This window comes from Chrysochloris asiatica, unplaced genomic scaffold (genome assembly GCF_000296735.1).
Source record: "Chrysochloris asiatica unplaced genomic scaffold, ChrAsi1.0 scaffold00136, whole genome shotgun sequence".
Lineage (NCBI taxonomy): Eukaryota > Metazoa > Chordata > Mammalia > Afrosoricida > Chrysochloridae > Chrysochloris > Chrysochloris asiatica.
The window spans coordinates 939,082-960,174 of NW_006408654.1; the positions used below are offsets into that span (position 1 = coordinate 939,082).

Here is a 21,093-nt window from a genome sequence, read left to right on the forward strand (position 1 = left end):
AAGGGAAAGAAGATCAGGGTCATCTTAGCAAGATTTCATTAAAAAAAAAAAAAAATTTGGCTATTTAAAAGTCGTGTCATAACAGGATGAACGGGAGCTCATGTGAGACTTCATTGCCTGGCATATTGTAAGTGCTCAATAAACTTCCTTTAGATTTTTCTTTGGAAAGGTCATGTCTGTAAGGTATCTTACGCTCTGTTGATGTCAGATAAACGAAGCATTATGACCTGGTTTGCTCTTACTTATTTGCATTCTCCATTAGGCTTTTTGGGGGCAAAGACTAATCAAGTTGTGTTATGGTTCTCTGCCTTCCCTGCCAGGGGACTGTACTAATTGGATTATTTACAGTTGACAAACTTGATTTTCCACCTCTGAACGCACATTGACTGCTTCTGCTTCATTCACAGGACGTGTTACCAATTTGAGGTGAAATCATGACAAGAAGATAGAACAAATAATAATGCTTTTCCGCAACCGCTTCTTGCTGCTGCTGGCCCTGGCTGCGCTGCTGGCTTTTGTGAGCCTCAGCCTGCAGTTCTGTGAGTATGACTGGGTCCTGGGAGTGTGTGTGTGTGTGTGTGTGTATGGGGAGGCTTCCTTCAGAAATAGAGGGCCCCACTCCTCAGAAGCCCTATACAGGCTCACTATGAGTCACAAATGACTCAATGACACTTAACAACAGCAACAAGTGTGTAAGATAAGGGCAGTGGTGTGATTCAGTAGTAGAATTTTTACCTCCAGGCAGGAGACCCAGGTTTGAATCACCTCAAAGGCAGCCACCACCTGTCTGTTAGTAGAGGCTGGGATGCTGGGATGCTGAACAGGTTTCAACAGAGCTTCCAGACTAAGACAGACTAGGAAGAAAGACCTGGAAAACTACCCTATGAATCACTCAGTGGCTTGGGATTGCTACTTGCAACCCTTCACACTGACACAATAATAAAAGATAGCTTTGTTTTAAACCTCAGAGTCATGTAAAATCCTCACAAATGAACCAACAAATAACACCATGATAAATGAAAAAGACACTGAAGTTGTCAGAGATTTCATTTTGCTTGGATTCACAATCAATGCTCACAGAAGCAGCATTTAAGAAATCAAACGACATATTTCATTAAGCAAATTTGCTGCAAAGAAACCTCTTTAAAGTGTTAAAGAGCAAAGGTGTCACTTTGAGGGCTAAGGTGCTCCTGACCCAAGCCATGGTGTTTTCAGTTGCTTCATATGCATGTAAAAGTTGGACACTGAATAAGGTAGATCATAGAAGAATTGATGCATTTGAATTATGATGCTGGAGAAGAATATTGAAAGTACCAGTACCATGGACTGCCAGAAGAACCAATAAACAAGTCTGTATTGGAAAGAAGTATAACCAGAATGCTCCTTAGAAGTTTCTGGAAAGATTTACAGCCTTGGAAACCCCATGAGGCAATTCTACTCTGCCTATAAGATTGCTGATTCAGAATCAGCTTGACAGTAACAGATGTGTTTTTTTGTGTGTGTGGTTATCATTTAAAAGACAAAGGCTTGGAGGCCTATTTATGTCCTATCCTTGCTGTCACTCTCAGTTTATGCACTGTCTAGTCCTACACCTCCCCATGATAGGTTTAGCATCATGGTGTTGGTGTTGCTAAGTGCCATTGAGTCTGTTCCCATTCATACTGATCCTGCAAAGGGTTTCTGAGGAGAGGCTGGTGAGTTTGAACCACTGACCATGCAAGCCTTCATTGACAAACAGGTAGCAGCTTTGCATGAAATGTGTTGACCTGGAATTGAACCCAGGTCTCCTGCATGGAGAGTTCTCTCACTGAACCACCACTGCCCCCTTTTTGAAAGGCAGGCTTGCCCTAATTTCCTTTCCTACCTGTGTTATCTCCCTGAAGCTAAGGAAACTTCTGTATAAAGAATTGTGTGTCTGCTGATTTGTGTTTGAGGCCTTCTCTCAGGTTCACGGCATCACCATGCTGTTAAGGGAGACTGGTGTCTGGCATTCATTTTCACCCAGGATATCTCTGTGAGGAGCTGATATTTAAGGGAGGGTATTATTTCTGTCGTAGTTTCCAGTGATGTAAGTAAGAGTAGGTAGCTCTGTGTGTGGAGTGTTCTGAGTGCACTGAGGAACCTGGTACTAGACCTGGCTTTTGGGGAGAGGTGGTTTGGGTGAGGTGGTTTTGAGCAAGGTTCCCTTCCAATTTCTGATTTATTCCCACGCACACACCTGGTGCCTATTATGGGTTGTTTTTAATAGTAAAGAGAATAAAAAGCACTAAATCCTTTCAAACTAGGAAAAAAGAGATAAAACAAATGTAGCATAAGAAAGTCAAAGACACTCCAGATGGTTAATGAACTGTAAAATATGAATCCTTTCCAAAAAGTGCATAGGATTCTCAGTAGTTTCCATAGTTTACAACTTTTCATTTAAAAATTTCCATACTTTGGTGGGAAAAGTAGAATGTTTCATTTGCCTCTGATTTTTCTTGTGAGGCCTGACAGGTCTGAGACATGAATGTGGGTCGCCTGTGTTTGCTGCATTTCTCTTGTATGAGCTGGTTTCCACGTCACTGAGTTGGCCTGTGTGTTTTGCTTATATAACTCTTCTGAAAGTACCTTCTGTTTTCGGAAAACCAATTTTCAGCCATACTTTTTAAGGAAATTTTTGCAGGGTAAATTAGCCTGGCTAGTCAGAGACTTTTATTATCTGATGCGTTAGCGATCGGGAAGATACTAAGAGATGGACATTCTTACTGCTCTTCTACTTCTAGGTAAACTATAACTTTAGAATTTATTCTTCTCTGTAAAATGGAGTTTAGTGGCTTTATTTGTTTCTTTAATTCATACTTGTTGTGGTGTAAGAAACTGTGCAAACGTTTTCACTTAAGTAACGCTCATGTTTTCAACTCTGACATTTATGGACTTTTTCTTCATCATTTCTTTTGGTTTCTTTTTGGATTCCAAATTAGAACATACAATTTTAGGTAATAATCATATCTGACAATCAAACATAACTTGGTTTTCTCCTGCTTTAAGTAAACAGTATAGTCTTATTTGTTTTCTGAAATGAAATATTTTATTTTGTCTTGAAGGTAGTTTTCTGATGCTTTGATTATCAAAAAGTTATGAGCCAGATTATGAGTCAAAAGTCAAGTTGTTTAAAAGTATTTCTTCGTTTTAGTTCAGAAAGTATATGCGTGAACTCCAAGGTATTTATTAAGTGCTTAGATATGTTTTTCTGTATTGTGGGCTTAGTAAAGAAAAGATTCTAAATCCATTAAGACACAGTTCATAGTTTCTCAAAAAAATAAAACAGAAAACAGTTCATTTAATAGTACAAATGATTTGCTATATACAAATAGCTCTTAGTGAAAATCATTTGTTTGTATTTTCAAGTTCTGGATGTTTTTGAATTTAGAAATAGGGACATTCTGAAATCCCTGATATTAGAATAAGAGGAACAAGTAAGGCATAACTATCTTTAGTTTTCATAGTGAAAACATCATGTTGAGTAAGTCACAAGTGGAAAAATAACTCCTGAAATTGAGGCATTCTTCAGTGCAACAGTGAGAGATTGGCTGGGTGTGAAGCTTTCTCAATAATTAGTTATATTTCTGCTTTGTTCTGCCCATTTGTAATCATCTGCTTGCCAGCATTTCCTTAATGCTTATTTTGTGCTCATTTTTGCCATGTTCCCAAAATGGCGGTGTGAAAAGAGCACACAGGCTCTGGAATCAGCAATCTTGGGTTTGAATACTGGTCCCTCCCCACTTAGCAGCCCTGAGCCCTTGGGCAGGTTTAATGTCTCCGAGCCTCTATTTCCTCTTCTATAAAATGGGGCTAGTGAGTGTTGCTTTGCAAGGCTGGTGTGAGAGCAAGGCACTTTATAGAAAAACTCCTGGCTCAAGGAAGTATATTCAGTACAAACCTTTAAAGCAAACAGTCGTGAGTCCCAGCATACACATATCACCATCAGAAATTCCTGGAGTTTCAGGGGCTGCCAAGGCTAATGCTACAAGCTTTTGAAAGTTATTATTTTTTTGGTCAGAGTACACTGGCCATTGCTATGGATTGAATTGTGTGTCTTTCATCCTTCTCACCGCCACCAAAAAAATACATAAATATATGCTGAAGAATTCCTGTTCCTATCAGTATGACCTGTTTGGGAATAGGTTTTCTTTGCTATGTTAATGAGGTCATACCAGAGTAGGCTGGATCCTAAACCTTTAAGAGATGATTTATAAAAAGATTAGAATAGACTTGGAGATGCACACAAGGGGAAGACAGACACCAGGAATGCCAAAAATGCTACACTGGGGCTGAAGCTCAGGCAGAGTGGGCAGCTTCTAGCAACCTGGCAGAAGTGCCATAGACATGCAGATGGGATTTCCAGGGCTGTGGATGGCAAAGGATCCTCCCACAGAACTGATCCCCTGATTTTAACCTCCAAAACCCGCAACATTAAGTTCCTGCATTTTAAACCACCCACTTGTGGTGGTTTTTGTTACAGCAGCCAGAATGAAGTCCGTCTGCACTGGGCATATGATGACCCTCTCTTATGCAGGACCATGTCTGTTCAGATAGGCTCAGAGGGAAGTGTGGAAGGTGTACTAAAGATTCAGATCCCCTGGTGGAAGGGGAAAGGTTTAATTTGCAGAAGTGAGAACCAGAGTTGTCTTCAATATTTGAAAAGCCATCTGTGAAAGGGAGATCAGACCAGTTTTATGTAGTCCCAGATATTTCAGTATGTGTAAGGTTGGAATTTCCTACAAGCCAGTGTCATCCGGAAGTGGAATGGGTGCTGAATTCTGGTGGCGGTGTGCTCTCCATCCCTGAAACCTCCGCATTCTGGAGGGTTGCTCTATGTAGAATGTACCATGGGGACTGGGATATTAGGCAAGTTACTGGACCAAATCCCATTTAAAGTCTCTTCAAACTCTGAGAATTTATGAATTTGTCTTTCCTTGTTGATCCAGTATCAAGAGTATGTACACCTTTGTTCTTCAGCAAACATTCTTTTGAGTTTCTTCTAAGTGGCAGGCTGGGAGTCGAATCCCTAAAAGGGAGGGTACAAGGAGCTCTCTGTTTGGTTAGGAAGAACCCTGAGCAGACACTTGGAATACAGCATGCAGTGTGCTACAATGAGTAAGAGACAGCAAGGTGAGGAAGAGCATGGAATCTGGGTCCCTGTGGCCTTGGGCAGTCTGTTTATCCTCTTCATGCTGTGGTTTCTTCATCTATAAAATAGGGATAATGACAATTTCTAGCTCATATGTTTGTTAAAGGAATAAACGAGCTAATATTTTTATAAGAAACTTAGAACACATAGTAATCTTTGTCTGTGTATTTGTTTTTCAAACAAAAAGATCCTTGCCCTAAAATCAGTTCTGACTCATGACAGTCCCCTGTGGGCCAGTGTAGAAGCTGTACTCCGTAGTTTTCAAAGCTGATTTTTGGGAAGCTGATTGCCAAGGCTTTTTTTCCAAGGCATCTCTGGGGTGGACTCAATCTTCCAGCCTTTTAGTTAGCAGCTGAACATGGTAACCATTTGCATCACTTAAAGCCTTGTAAATAACATAAATCAGAGCTCATTTATGGCAGTGTGGTATGGGAGAACAGGAACTAGAACCAATTGTACCCTGGAGGCTTAAGGAGGACTTCCCAGAGGGGATGACATCTGACCTGAATGAAGCTGTGGAAGGATGTTCCGGCAAACAGAGCAGATGTGCAAAGGCAGGGGCTGGTGAGTCACCTGTAGATAGGTGTGAGATTAGACCAAAGGCCAGGCCAGGCCCTACACCACTTGACCACATTATGTCCTGAAGACTGAAGGGAACCGCTGAAGCAGGGGGAGAGTGTATCCGATTTGGAAAGATCCCAGGAGGACAGTGTGTTCTCTGGGACTCTTTTATCAGAAGTACCTTACCAGGAGAAGCTTGTTAAAAATGTACGTTCTAAAAACAAAAAGAGCACATTCCTGTGTCCCACCCCCACCTCTGCTCCTACATAATCAGAATCTTAGTAGGGGTGGGGCCTAGAAATCGACATTTTTAACAAGCTGTCAGGGTGAGTCTAATGTACTCTGAGAATTCCCCATTGGGAGGCCCATGGACAGGTGCTGCTGGGAAGCATCTCAGGAGCTGTTTTACTGTTGTTATTGTTGTTGTTGTGTTCTGTCAAGTTGATTCCAACACATGACATCCCTATAAATGGCAGACTAGTGCTGTCCTGTAGGGTTTCCTAGTCTGAATTTTTAAGGGACTAAATTGTCAGGTCTTTTCTCCCATGAATCCACTGGGTGGGTTCGAACTGTTGACCTTTTGGTTAGTGGCCATTATGAAATGACTTGTGTACCCCTAAAATTAGGTGTCAACTTGGCTGAACCATGAGTTTCAGTACTATGTAATTATCCTATGTGTTGTAAATCTTCACCTCTGTGATGTTAATGAGGCAAGAGTAGAGGCAATTATGTTAATGAGGAGCCAAACATATCCTTTGGACCTCAGCCACTGTGTGGGGAACTCCTAGAATCTAGAGAGAAAGCCTCCTCCTACAGTGGTGGTGGTGGTGGTGGTGGTGGTGGTAGTTGTGTGCCATGGAGTCTGTTCCAACTCATGGCAACCCTTCATAGGGTTTCTGAGACTATAAATCTTTATGGGAGCAGAAAGCCTCATCTTTCTCTCGCAGAACTTCTGGTAGTTTCAAACTGCTGACCATGAGGTTAGCAGCCTGACTCGTAACCACTACCTACCAGAGCGCTTTCCTCCTACAGTGAGTACCCTGAATTCAGATTTCTAGCCTCTTAAACTAAGAGAGAATAAACTTTTGTTTATTAAAGCCATCCACTTGTTATATTTCTGTTATAGCAGCTGCACTCGATGATGAAGACAGTAGCTGAACTCTTAACCATGATACCAGGGCACCTTGTTTTAGGTTAATGGCAAAGCCAAGAAACATTGAGGGGGTGAGGTGATGCTCTATAAGTTTTTAGAGCTTATGGATGGAGGTGGGGGAGAAACAGCAGGATAAAAAGAGAAAGGTAGGGGCACATGGGGGAGACTCCACCATGACCCTTAGGATTCTGGCTTGAGTGGTTCAGTTAGATGCTTAATTTTGTCATTTGTGCCTACATCTGTATAAATGTCTCCTCTCTCTCCAGGATAAGTATGCTGAAGGTTGAGGTAAATACCAAAAACATAAGGAGCAACATGTAAGGCTGGTGCCCTTCCCCAGTTTCCTGCTTGGACAAGGGAGCACACTCAGAACAAGAACAGAAACAGGATGAAGCCAAGGTGATGGGTGAAGTTAAGAGCAAAGCGTCAGGAAGAGTGGGTTGAGGGAAGACAATAAGGTACATTGGGGTCATGCTGCCTTGAAGGTACCTGAGGGTTGAGTAGGTTCATTATCCTGCCTGAGAGCTGAGTAGGTGCAGTATATGAAGACTAAGAGAAGACCATGTTAGGAGCCTCTGTTTGGGGATGGGGTAGTACCTTTCAGAGGTTTGCACCAAACTTAGGAAGGACCAGGTCTCCTAAACGCATATGGAAGAAGCTCCAGACCCAGCCCTGTGTACTTGTTTCATTTGGCGCAAGCAGTGTTTTCACATTTTAAAATTTATTTACCAAATGTTTTAAAAGCTAGAGAATTTAATATAAATACCAAGCCCCTCTTTAAAAACTCACTGTCTCCAGCCACTTGAGGCCCACGTTTCCTTACAGGCATGATGCTGGACCCCATCTTTTTTCCCACAGACCCCACCACTCCCTAGTTTATTACTTCATTACCTGTAGAGGCCCTATCAGCTCTGAGTTTGTGCCCTGTGGCGGGGAGAGGAACGGGCCATAGAAACCCTGTACAGGGTTGGTATGAGTCACAGTCTATTCGACATCACTTAACAACAACAGTTATTGAAAATAGAAAGTCTTAGTAAAAATAGTGTATTCAAGAGAATATTTGTAAGTCACTAGATGGGACAAAGAGAAACAAAATAGATGAGAAAACGTCAGGATGTTTGCATTGAGGTAGCCACTGGAGGGAGATGAGCCGAGGACACAGTTGGAATTTGACCAGACAGAATTTGTGCCAACAGCTCTGAGCAGCCAAGGTTCCAGCCCCTGTTGTCTTGGCAGTTGGGTTCGTGCCCATGCTGACATTAAAATGAGAACGTGTACCTTCAAATCTGCAGTTGGTAATCAGAGGTGGAGCCATGTAATCTTGATAGTACATGGAATGTGAAAATCATTGGACAGTATCATTAATAGCACATTCAAGTAAAAATGTAATAAAGATAATTGAGAAACAGCTGCAGTAGTACATTGACAGGAAACTGTCAGAGCTTTAAGCTGGATTCAGATGAGGATGTGGAATGTGGGCTACCATTGCTGTTATCAGATGGATCTTGGCTGAAATCAGAGAAAACCAAAAAAATGTTTACCTATGCTTTATTGACTATGCAAAAGCTTCAATTGTGTGCATCATAACAATCTATGTTGTGAAGCACGAGTATTCCGGAACACTTAATTGTTCTATTAAGTGTTCTATCAAGAGGAACCTGTACATAGACCAAGAGGTAGTCATTGGAACAGAACAAGGGGATTACACTGAATGGTTTAAAATCAGGAAAGGTGTGTGCCAAGGTTGTATTCTTTCACCATACTTATTCAATCTGTATGCTGAGTAAATAATCCAAGAGGCTGGATTATATGAAGAAGAACATAGCATCATGATTGGAGGAAGACTTATTAACAATCTGCAACATGCAGATGATGATGCAACCTTGTTTGCTGAAAGTGAAGAGAAATTAAAATACTTAACTGATGAAGATCAAAAAAAGACCACAGCCTTTGGTATGAGTTGTACCTCAAGAAACCAAAAATCCTCACGACTGGACCAACAAATAACATGATAAATGGAGAAAAGATTGAAATTGTCAAAGATATCATTTTGCTTAGATCCACTATCAACACCCATGGAAGCAGCAGTCAAGAAATCAAAGGATGTATTGCATTAGGCAAATCTGCTGCACAAGACCTCTTTAAAGCATCCAAGACAAAGATGTCAGTTTAAGTAGTAAGGTGCACCTGACCCAAGCCATCGTATTTTCAGTTCCTTCATTTGCATGTGAGAGTTGGACATTGAATAATGAAGACCTTAGAAGAACTGATGCATTTGAGTTATGGTGTTGGAGGAGAATATTAAAAATATCATGGACTACTAGAAGAACAATGAAAGTTGTGTTGGAAGAAGTACAGCCAGAATGCTCCTTAAAAGCCAGGATGACCAGACTTTGTCTTTCATACTTCAGACATACTATCAGGAGAGACCAGTCCCTAGAGAAGGACATCATGCTTGGTAAAGTGGAGGATCAGTGAAAAACAGGAAGATCCCCAATGAGATGGATTGGCACAGTGGCAGCAGCAATGGGCTTAGTGTATCAATGATTGTGAGGTCAGCTCAGGGCCAGGCAGTGTTTCATTCTGTTGGACATAAATAAGGTCTCTATGATCTGGAACTGACTCATAACCACCATAAAATCAAAGGTTCAAATGCACCAACTGCTCTGTAGGAGAATTATGAGGCTGCTTGCCCTCATAAAGATTTACAATCTCAGAAATCCTGTATAGGGTCACTGTGAATCAGAATTGACTTGATGCCAGTATGTTCAGGGGTTTGGTGAGAGCAGAAGGAGTCCTTGCACACAGTGGTTAAGCAAAAAGTCAGCAGTTCGAACCCATCAGCCACTCTACCTCAGTTGAGCCAGGCTGCCCAGGGGTGGGGGGAACAGGAAGGCAGTTAATCTGCATGCTTCGCTCTGTGACTTGTCTGGTCTATCTCCAGTGCTACCTGTTGTCTCTCCCTGCCTCCCTTCCCCCTCTATCATCTGAGGGACTGGTGGTCTCAATTGAGTGCAGACCTAAAGAAGCAGGTAACGTTTTTGTTCCTATCAGGGGAGGGGAGCAGCTCCATCAGGCCACAGACTCCTTGTCACCATTCCCAGCAGAGCAGGGACAGAAGCGCAGATTTCACCTCTGCTGAGGACAGACATACTCCACAGTGTGCACTGTGGGCTTCTCCAGGTGGTGACTGTCATTTTCTTTTTTGCCTTCCTGTTAACTTTTAGGATGAATGCACATTTTCATTAATTAAGGACTCCTTTCCATGTGAAAAAAAAGGAAATTGGTGTAAAATCTTTTCTCACGTGTGTTGAAATGGGAAATCTGTCTCTAGGGAAATTGAACTTTTAAGCTGAGTCTGTGGATTTCTGCATTGTCCCAGCTTGGGTGTAGAGGATATATTTATTGTTGTTGTTAGGTGTGGTCCTATAAACACCCCAAAATCACATCATCTAGTCTCAAGCATCGTGTGAGGTAAAACTGGGTCCCAGTGATTCACTGAGGAGTGTAGGGTTTCCTGAGCCCTCTGGGAGGCTGCTCTCCAGTACCCATGGGCAGCTCCCAGTGCTCTGCAGAGGGCTCAGTAGATGTGGAGGTGAGGACTGCCTTATAGAGTGAGTAAAACTTTGTAGTCACAGAAAAATAAAAGAGAATAATAGAAAAATTGGCATATGTGACTCAAAGCAGATAGACTAAAAAGTAGATTCAGTTGTATGATCATTCTTACCTGTGCAAAACCAGGTACTTGAAAATGTATGAATGTGAACTTGGCTTTTCACATTTTACCTGGATGCTTTCTAAATTGTTGCACACAATCTCCATCTCTCCTTGCAAATGCAAGTGAATTAAGGCAAATCAAAGAGCTGTGGGCTTTGGTGTTGTGGTTCTGCTTTACACTGGATAATTACGTACACATTTTATATTCCACACAAGGTAGAGACAACATTGAGCATTTAAGATAATTTAGTGGCTTGAGGAGCACTAAGAAAATTATGGGTATTGCCTGTTAGAGCAAATCATTATTTCTTGGCAGGTCAGTGAAGGAGATGAGATTCAATAGCCTTTTGGATTATTGGGAGGAGGGGATTAGCGAAATTCGGGGGTGGGCTTAGTTTATTTTAGTTTATGAGAAGACTCCATCTTGGTTAAGTGGAATATATTTAAGGAAGTTGGAAGCACAGCTAAAACTGGAATAGTTGAGAGGGAAGATAGACTGCTGCTATGTGCTTCTGTTGTTGTTGTTAGGTGCCATCGAGTCGGTACTGACTCATAACAACCTTATGCACAGCATAATGAAACACTGTCCAATCCTGGACCAACCTCACTACTGTTGCCATGCTTGAGTCCATCAATGCTGCCACTTGGCCAGTCCATCTTGTTCGGGGGGTTCCTCCTCTTCTTCTCTGACCCTCTACCTTGGATGTGTGAAATCAGAGGGTCAGCATCCTTTCCTAATCTCTACTTCAAGGAAGCACCTTTTAACAGCCTGAAGGGAACAGGAGTCCTGGTGTGGCGCTGTGGGTTAATGTGCTGGACTGCAGTTGGTTTGAATCGCAAGGTCGGTGCTGCAAGCTCAACATCCATTCCTCGGAAACCCTATAAAAAGTCGCTGTGGGTCAGAACCAACTTGTCGGCACTTATAACAGTAAAGATCAGGAAGAAACATAATAAGGGCATGGACAGGGACCTAGGTAGCAGTTCTTGATCGACATTCCAGTGCTTTATTGGAGATACCTTGGGTCCCCCTCATCCACAAGCCTGGTGTTCATATTGTCTTCATTTCACAGATGAAAAGATATTAGAGAGGAAAGAGACTTGCCCAAGGCCACAGAACAGGAAGTGGTGGAGCCAGTACTCTAATTTAGGTCTTTGGGACCCCATGGTTCATGAAGTCTCCAACCCTAGGTCTTCTGCTTGCATTCAAAGCCATGGACAACTGGCAGCAGGGGTGATGGAGGACAGACATCAGTGCACCGGGAAGAGAAGAGTCCCCAGGCAGAGGTGACTATAGTCTTATAAGGAGGTGACCAGCCCAGGACAGGTCCAAATACAGTCAGTGATGTGAGTGACTCTGTGGGCAGCTGAGTCCTGAGCAATAGAGACCAAGTTGAGCCCACACTTTCATCCTCATCTTGCTCACATTCATTGGAATACCTGTGGATATGTGAACCAGTTGCCATGGTGACCCAACCTGTATCAGAGTAGAGCTGCCTCAGAAGGTTTTCAGTGATCTCCAGGACTTTCTTCCAAGGCACCTCTGGGTGGATTCCAACGACCAACCTTTTGTTTCACAGCCAAGTCTTTAACCATTTCAGTCCTCCAGAGACTCCATGGGTGTCTGATCCTAACTTGAATCTATCAGGGAGTTGGCGTAATCAGTTGACAACACAACCATACAAGCACAGGGGAACCTTGAAGATGGTGGGTTTGGAAGTCCTCTGAAGCCCACTACAGACAGTATCTTCCATGTGAAGAAGCTTCTCTTTTCTGGCTGGGATGCTTATTAGCACAGCTGGGTAGAGGCGGCCCCATGTCAGTACCAGTCAGCGTGGCAAGGACAGAGCCCTGTTGGAGCAACATGACAGCCCCCACCAGACCACATGGTTATCGTGGAAGATAACGGAGCTGTCCCCAGTGAAGAAAGGGGGGTGATGAGCTCTGTTGAAGTCATTTTGAGGTCCAGTGTGCAGGGTTTGCATATAGAAGTTCCCTAAGGATAGAAGGTAGATGAAGGCCTGTTCTGCAGGCAGTTTTTTTGTCCTCTGTGCTGAAGTAGGACCTCAGTATGGGGCTAGAGATCATGGGCATTGGCTTGGTACCCTGGAGGGAAGACCTATGTTTGTGCAAGTCAAGGTGACTCCCAAGGAATGAGCTGGCAGCAGACACCTGGCTCTGACACTGCCTGCTGACCCTGTGGTTGAGTTTGTGGCAGTAGCTATGCTGACCTGAGACCCAAGGCCAGATAGGGACTTGTAGCCTGGGAGCTAGGATCTGACCCTGACCCTGGACTTTTCTCATCTTCTATTCTGTGAGACTACGGATAGAATAAACTAAACTTAAAATAAGGAAATCATTATTAGATAATGTCTCCTTGAAGACACAGCCCAAGATTTACTGATCAGGCTGTATGTTGCTGGAGCCTGTTATTAACCATTCTTATTGTGGTTTCCCAGTGGTGTTTCCTTTATATCTCAGCCTTCCCTGCACCACACCCACATAAGCACTCCCCAAACCAAAGCCCAGGGAGTAAGGAAGCCATTACCCACTCTGGTTCTTATGCTTTCTGTTAATTATTTAATACCTGGTCACCCTTTGCAATTGGGCAGAACTCCATGAGGGCAGAGACCTACTCTGTCTGAGTCTCTGTTGAATCTCCAGCAGATGCTCAACAAATTCTGGATGGCCAGAAGGACAGATGCACAAACACCAGGCTTGGAGGTCAGCAGGCCTGGGTTTGCAGTCTATGGGACCTGAGCTAGAAAAAACAGAGTGGGTCGATCTGGCTCTCCCCTAATCACAGCTGCTGAAATGTTTTCTGATAGTGCACACAACAGCCTCACCGTCTGTGCATTGGAAAGTGGAGAGGAGAGGGGGTTTACCCGGAACAATGTCTGGCTGCTTTATTCAAGATGCTGAGATGTTTACTTGTTGCTTTTAAGAGCAAGAGGCCCAAGGAGAAGCTTTAGAGGTAATTTTCCTGTTACTTCTTGGGAATTGAGATCCCACTGGCATCTTTTTATATAAGAGGGTTCTAGATGTGTGGACAAGAGAAAGTAATTATAGGAGAGATGAACAGGGAAGGTAGATGCAAATGAAAGCCCCATTTCCACAAGTGACTTCTAGAGACCTTCCCTTTGCTTGGTAATGATACCCCTGAGGGACCAACCATCACAGAGAAATTGCACAGTTATTGGTACAGCTTTAGTTAACTATCAGTAAAAGAAGTCTCCCTCTGTCATTCATGTTGCTGGCACAGTGGCCTCCCGGCACTCATCCAGAGCCCTGGGTTTGTTCCACCTACAGAATGAAACTTTGTTCTCCCACCTACCTGCCTGATGACATCTGCTTGGTGTCACCAGACTTCCTAATTGTAGCTACTTCCGCAGGTAGCTAGAGATGCTGGGGAGTGTTTTCCCCAGAAAAGCCTGTTCCTCAGTCCCCTTTGTACTGATGAGCAAAGTAAGCCCAGAACTGATACCATGAGACACACTGCTGAGCAGAGGAAGCCTGTCAGACCAGCCTTGCAGGGATCAACCCTGGAAGCAAACTGGACCAGGCCTCAGAGTGGCCCTAAAGCATCTCATCAGCCAGCCAGCCTGCTGGTTCTGGTCCTCTGTTGACTTGTGTTGGCTCCCTTCTCCTCTTCTGTTGTTGTTGTATTGTTGATGTTAAGTGCTATGGCGTTGGTTCTGATGCTGAGCAACCTTATGTAGGGTTTCTGAGGCTGTAAATCTTTTCTCCCTTGGAGCGGCTGATGAGTGTGAACCACTGTCCTTGTGGTTAGTAGTCCAGTGGTTATCTTATGCTATAGAGCTGCATGTAGCTACCGTCTTCTTTTTATTTTAAATAATTATTTTATTGAGGACTTAATGTACTTACTGAATAAAGATCAAACACCACAGCCTTCAGTACGGGTTATACCTTAATGTAAAAAAAAAAAACACAAAAATCTTCACGAGTGGGCCAATAAATAGTATCATGATAAATGGAGAAAAGATTGAAGTTTTCAAAGACTTCATTTTGCTTGGATCCACAATTAATACTCACGGAAGCAGCAGTCAAGAAATCAAATGATGTATTGCATTATGCAAATATACTGCACAAGATATCTTTAAAGTGTTCAAGAGCAAAAATGTTCATATGAGGACTAAACCCATTGCATTTTCAGTAGCCTTATTTGCATGTGAAAGTTGGATAGTGAATAAGGAAGACTGTAGAAGAATAGATGCATTTGGGTTATGGTGTTGGAGAAGAATATTAAAGGTACCATGGACTACCAAAAGAGCAAATAAATCTATGTTGGAAGAAGTACAACCAGAATGCTCTTTAGAAACCGAGAAGACCAGACTTTGTCTCTCATACTTCATACATGGTGTCAGAAAGGACATCATGCTTGGTAAAGTAGAGGGTCAGAGAAAAAGAGGAAGCCCCCCCCCCCCAATGAGATGGATTGGCACAATGGCAACAACAGGTGCAAGCATAGCAGCAATTGTGAGGATGGTACAAGACACAGCAGTGTGTTGTTCTGTTGTGCCTAGGGTCGCTGTGTATTGGAACCGACTCAATGACACCTAACAACAACATTGAGTTTTTGTTGAAAGTTTACTTCGCAAATCAGGCTCCCATTTAACAATCTCTATACATAACCTGTAGTGGTTATGAATCAGGCTGCGAACTGCAAGGTCAGCAATTCGAAACTACCAGCTGCTCTGCGGGAGAAAGATGAGGCGTTGTACTCCCGTAAAGATTTACAACCTCGGAAACCCTGTACAGGGTCGCTATGGGTTGGAACCGACTCGACAGCACTTAACAACAACAACATACATATTGTTCAAAGAGCCCTGGTGGCAATATGGGTTAGGCGTTGGGCTGCTAACCTCAAGGTCAGTGGTTCAGACTCACCAGCTGTTTCGAGGGTGAAAGATGAGATTGTCTGCTCCTGTAAAAGCGGAACCCTGTAGAACAGTTCTTTTCTTCCCCAGCTGCCCCATTCCACACTAACACCAGTCACACACAGATCCATTCCCAGTTGTGTCATTGTTAAGTGCCATTGAGTAGGTTCCAAGGAGTGGCTAGTACTTTAGGGGAAATGTATGTTGATCATTTAGTCTCATATAGATGATTTTTTTTTTTTTTTTTAATTAAAAAGGAGCCCAGGACTCATAGGTGATACTGTTTGTCTTATGAGCCAGTCTGTGTTTAGCTGGAAGGTGACCTTTAGAAATAGATTTAAAGTTTAAAGGGTATCTCAAGGTGATACACTTGGGGGTTCTTCTAGTGTCTTCAAGTACAGTGAATCATCTGGGCTTTTTTTTCCTTTAATAAGAATTAGGATTTTATTCTTTAATTTAACCATTTTTGTTTTTAGCTCAAGAAGTTTTAGCTTAAGAAGTTTCCTCCCCTGCACTGGTTAGGTTACCCCCTCCCTCAGTTCTCCCATATGAAAATACGTTGAGATATTTCATCAAAAGCATGGAGCATGGGCCTAGTTCAGAGCACCCTTCAGTTTAGCAGCATTCATGAAGGACTTGCCTTGTGCCCAGAGTCCCACAAATGTACAAATGGTTAACATGCTTGGCTGTTAACCAAACTTTTATAAGTTCAAGTCTGCCCAGAGGTGCCTCAGAAGACAGGTTTAGTGATGTTCTTCCAAAAAGCCAGCCATTGAAAATACCTGGAGCAGTTTTACTGTGACACATATGGGTTTACTCTGAGTAGGAACAGACTGCAACAATGGCTCTTTGTGTTTTGTTTTGCCTCATGCTGGTCACAGGAGGGATATAAACATAAAAAAGGCATAGCGTTGGCCCTTCAGATGTCTGGGGCAGTGGACTGACAAACTGTGTACACCCCTGCTTACAAGGACTGTGGTCTGAGCTGAGATAGCAGCAGGAAATGGGTGACACAGAGAACAGGATTCTCAGAACTGCCCAGAGATTCAGGGTGAGCTTCCAGGAGGAGGTAACATCTGTGATCAGTTATTGAATTGGCCAGATTTGGGGAGTAGAGACACTTAACAACAGTAATGCAAATGTATGTGTGTGTATGTGTATATATATGTTGTTATTATTGTTGAGTGTCGTTGAGTTGATTCTGACCCTTAGCAACCGTGTATAGGGTTTCCAAGGACTGACTGGTGAGCTTGAACACTTTAATTCCAGCCTACAGTGCCAGGTGCAATGTCTGGGGCCAGACTCTGGATACAGTGCTGTGTGGTGACCACTCGTTCCCACACAGCTCAGAGAAAGCCCCCAAGGGGAGACTTACTTTCAAGGGGGTTGAGTCAAGAGGGGAAGGGCGACTCAAGAACAGGAACAGGGGAGGGTGGATGTGGGGGGAAGGGCACTATTTCTTGGCGGAGGAGATCTTCATGGCATTGTTCTGGGTGACCTGGAAGCCCTGCAGAGCCCTGTCAAACTCCACGGAGGTGATATCGTGCTACCCAGGGACCAGTTGCACCTCCTTGAAGCCCAGGAAGTGGTTAGAAAACATGGACAACATGAGTTCATTGGTCTCCTCAGGCAGGTTGGTGAGGGACAAGATGTGATTTGATGGGTTGTCTGAAAGAGGCTGAGCAGATGGCATCTGTCCCAGCATCAGCTGCTGCGGGGGCATGGCTTCTGGTGGGAGCTGGCCAGGCACAAGGCCTGGTGGTGGGATCGTGCTGGGGGGAAGCTTGTAGGGAGGCTGGCCTGCCATGTAGTGCATGATGTGGGGCACCTGTGTCATTTGAGGCATGCCTGGTACAGGGCCCTGAACAGCCCCTACCACAGGGGCGGCTGCCCTACCCTGCATGGACTTCTTGGCAGCTGGTATCTCCTGGCTCTCAGACTTCCTCTTCTCCCGCTTGTGGTCCCGCTCCACAAAGGTGCCCTTCATCTTGGTGATGATGGAGGAGCCAGTCTTAGCATACTGTCTTCACATGGGCTTGCCATAGAAGGGGAAACCCTGCATGGAGCGCAAGGCATTGGTGGCGCTGCTGACCTTGAAGATGACAAAATCCTGGCCCCTCATCTTCAGGCTCTGTGACACCAAGATATCGAGGATCTGGCCAAACTGGGAGATGATGACATGCAGCGACTTCCTCAGCTCATCCTTCTTGATCTTCTCATTGAGATTGTTGATATAAATGGTGTAGTTGGGGTGGGTCTCGGGAACTGCCCTGGAGCTAGGAGCATGGCAACATGGCAGCAGCTCCCACCTCCATCCTTTTTCTCACTGTGGCAGACAACTCCACAGTGTGGATGTAATAATGTTCTGCTAAGGATGGATATTTAGACTATTTGCTTTTTTTTGTTATTACAAACAGCAATGCAGGGAATCTCTCTGGATTGTACAGCTTTGTGCATAGGGATACAGAGTATCCAGAGTAATTCACATATGATGTTTTAAAAAAATATTATTGTATTGTGCTTTTGGTGAAGTTTTACATAGCAGTTTAGGCTCCCATTCAACATTTTCTTTTACACGTTGTTCAGTGACATTGGTTACGTACTTCACAAAGCTTCAACATTCTCATTGTTTTTGTTCCAGTGGAAAAAGTCATTTAGTTTCCCTGCCCTGCTTACATTCTCATTTTTGTTTTAAAGTAATTGTTGAGCATTTGGTTTCATCTAGGGGATGGTTTAAAGGAGCAAAGTATTAAGGGGGATACTCTTTTTTTTTGAACCAGTTTGTTATTTAGCTTCAAGGTGACCTCAGGTGTTGTTTTGGTTCAAAGTTTGAAGAGTTTTTCAGAGACTCTCTCAGTTTCAACCAGTCCAGTCGGTCTGGGTTTTTGTCTACTTGTTTATTTTTTTTTTTTTTTAGAAATTTGAGATTCTCTCACATAACATTTTGATGGCACCAATTCCTTACAAAAGGCCATTCCAATTTCTGCCCCTACTTTTAGTAATGTTTCTCATATCCTTCTCAGTACTGAGTGTTATCTTTAAAACCTGTCTTTCTGGTTTGAGAGGGGGAGGGGTAATCATATCCCATTGTGACTTCATTTTGTATTTCTTTAATTAGGAATAAGGTTGAATGTCTTTTTATCTGTTTATTGGCCAGTGGTCTTTTCTTTCCTCTTTTTAAACATTTTATTGTACATTAAATGAAGATTTACAGAGCAGATCACCAGTTTTACATTCAACAGTTAGTGTACATTTTGTCTGATTTCATTGATTGCTTTCCCCCTTAATATAACATCACTTATCCCACCTCCTCTTGTCCCATTGTGTTTCTTATTTCCGTTCTTCCATATCCCTGACTCTTTGAAACTTTGTCCTTGGGTAAATGCTATACTTTTGATCTCAAAAAGTCGATTATTCTAAGGCATGCGTACCTTACTAGTGGTATTGTTCCCCTTAGTTTTTGGCCAAAAATTGAGCAACTGGAGTGAATTCAGTTCCAGACCAGAAGGGTGACTAAAGGACAGTAGTCTTCAAGGTTTCTCCAGTCTCTGGCTGACCAGTAAGTCTGGTCTTTGTTATGATTTTGAGTTTACTTCCACATTTTCTCCCACTCTATCCAGGGCCTTCTAGTGTGATCCATTTCAGAACAATTGGTAGTGGTAATTAGGTACCATCTAGTTCTTCTGGTCTCAGAGTCATGGAGACTGGCCATCTGTCCATTGGACTAATTGTTTCCATGTATCTTCAGTTTTCATCACTCTTCTTAACTCCAGCCAGGGAGAGACCAATTGCACCTCTGATGACTGCTTATAGCTTTCAAAAATTGGTATTTCTTTTTGTGTACTTAAGTCTTCTCATATTCTTTACTGATTTTTCCATTGTACAAACTCTTATGTACTTTAGATATTAATCATTTGTGCTACAAATATATTTTGCTACGTGTATTGCTTGCTTGTCATTTACCTTTGTTTATAGCATATGTTTACCTAAAGGAAGTTTTAAAAACAATTTTTTTTTTTAATTTTGTGAATTGAGTGAAGTTTAACAGAGCAGATCATTAGGTTTACACTTAACAAATCATACACTTTGTTTCATCTCTTCATCTCACTGATTTCAATCCTTTCCTTGTAGCCATAGTTATACGACTTCTTCCCTATGGATATTTCCATTGTACCCTCTTTCCTAACCCTTTTGAACTTGGTCCTTAGGTAAATGTTGCCCTTTTGATCTTGAATGATTAACCATTCTATGGTGAGCATACCTTGCGAGTGTTAGCGCCCCCACCGCCATCCATATAACATCTGGTGTGGCGTTGTAGGATAAATACTAGACTGTTAACTCCAAGGTCAGTGATTCAAACTCACCAGTCATTCCTTGAAACCCCATACAGGGTTACTATGAGTTAGAACCAACTTGCTAGCACTTAACAACAGCACCTTGACTAAAAATTAGGCCACAAAGATGAGTTCCGCTCCAGACCTAAATGGTGGCTGAGGGCCACAGTCTTGGGTTCCTGATCAGTTGTGGTAGTGATGGTTGTGTGTCGTGGAATCAGTTCTGAGACTGTAGACCTTTATGGGAGCAGAAAGCCTCATCATTCTCCCAAGGAGCAGATGGTAGATTAAAACTGCTGACCTTACGGTTAGCAGCCCAACTTGTAACCCTCTAGGCTATCAGAGTTCCTTCTGACCAGTAAGCCTGATCTTTTTTATAATTTTGAGTGTGGTACCACATTGCCTCCTACTCTATCTAGGACCTTCTAATGTGACCCCTTTCCAAGCAGTGGGTAGTGGTAGCCAGGCACCATCTAGTTTGCTGGTCTCAGAGTCTGCTGTTCACATTATTAGTTCATTGGACTGACTGATTCCAGTCGTCTTCGATTTTCATCACTCTTCTTTCTTTAACACCTGGAGAGACCAACAGTTGCACCTTAGACAGCTGCTCATGACCTTTTAAGATCCCAGTCGTTACTCCCCAAACTAGGATGTAAAATATTGTCTTTGTGGATTGTTATGCCAGTTGATCATGGCATCCCCTGAGACTATGGTCCTGAGCCCCCAGACCCAGCAACTCATTGCCTTAGGTCTTTGGTAATGTCTAAGAGGTTTTCATCATTTTGCTCCCTGTATGCTCTACCACATTCATAGGTGTGTTTGCAGTAAAGAGAAATACCAATGTACATATATCCTCTGTCAAACTCGTTATATGTATGGGTACACACCTACTCTCCCATACTCATTCAGCCTGTGTATCTGTCCATGTATCAACCTATAGAACACTGTTGTTGCAGAGTTGTATATATAACAGAAGTACTTTTATCCCCTTTAGACCTTGCCTTCCTAACTGTGTTTTCATCATTCTTTTGCCAAACTATCTCTTGCTGGATATTGCCTTTCCCATCACCCAAGTTAACATGTGTTTACCTTCTAGCCATGGTGTGGTGCTGTAAGATAAGCACTGGGCCACAAGGTTAGTTTTAACTGTAAAGCCGTCGGTTCAAACTCACCAGCCACTCCTCAGAAACCCTATACAGGGTCACTTTGAGTTGGAATCAACTTGATGGCACTTAACAACAACAGTAACAGCTCTTGCACCCC

General features: G+C 43.0%; 1 protein-coding gene and 1 pseudogene across 2 annotated transcripts in view; one reads left to right on the forward strand and one right to left on the reverse strand.

The window, feature by feature from the left end:
• Positions 1–460: 460 nt before the first annotated feature.
• ACPL2 (acid phosphatase-like 2) overlaps positions 461–21,093 on the forward strand; it is a 48,661-nt gene continuing 28,028 nt past the window's right edge. The window contains exon 1 of one of the 2 annotated variants that reach the window (XM_006869843.1): positions 461–539. In XM_006869843.1, coding sequence (XP_006869905.1) covers positions 461–539 — 79 coding nt within the window. Of the gene's footprint in view, positions 540–2,693; positions 2,763–21,093 lie in introns of those variants that run through there. The other variant, XM_006869844.1, reaches the window with a different exon arrangement.
• LOC102834081 lies at positions 16,950–19,786 on the reverse strand (annotated as a pseudogene).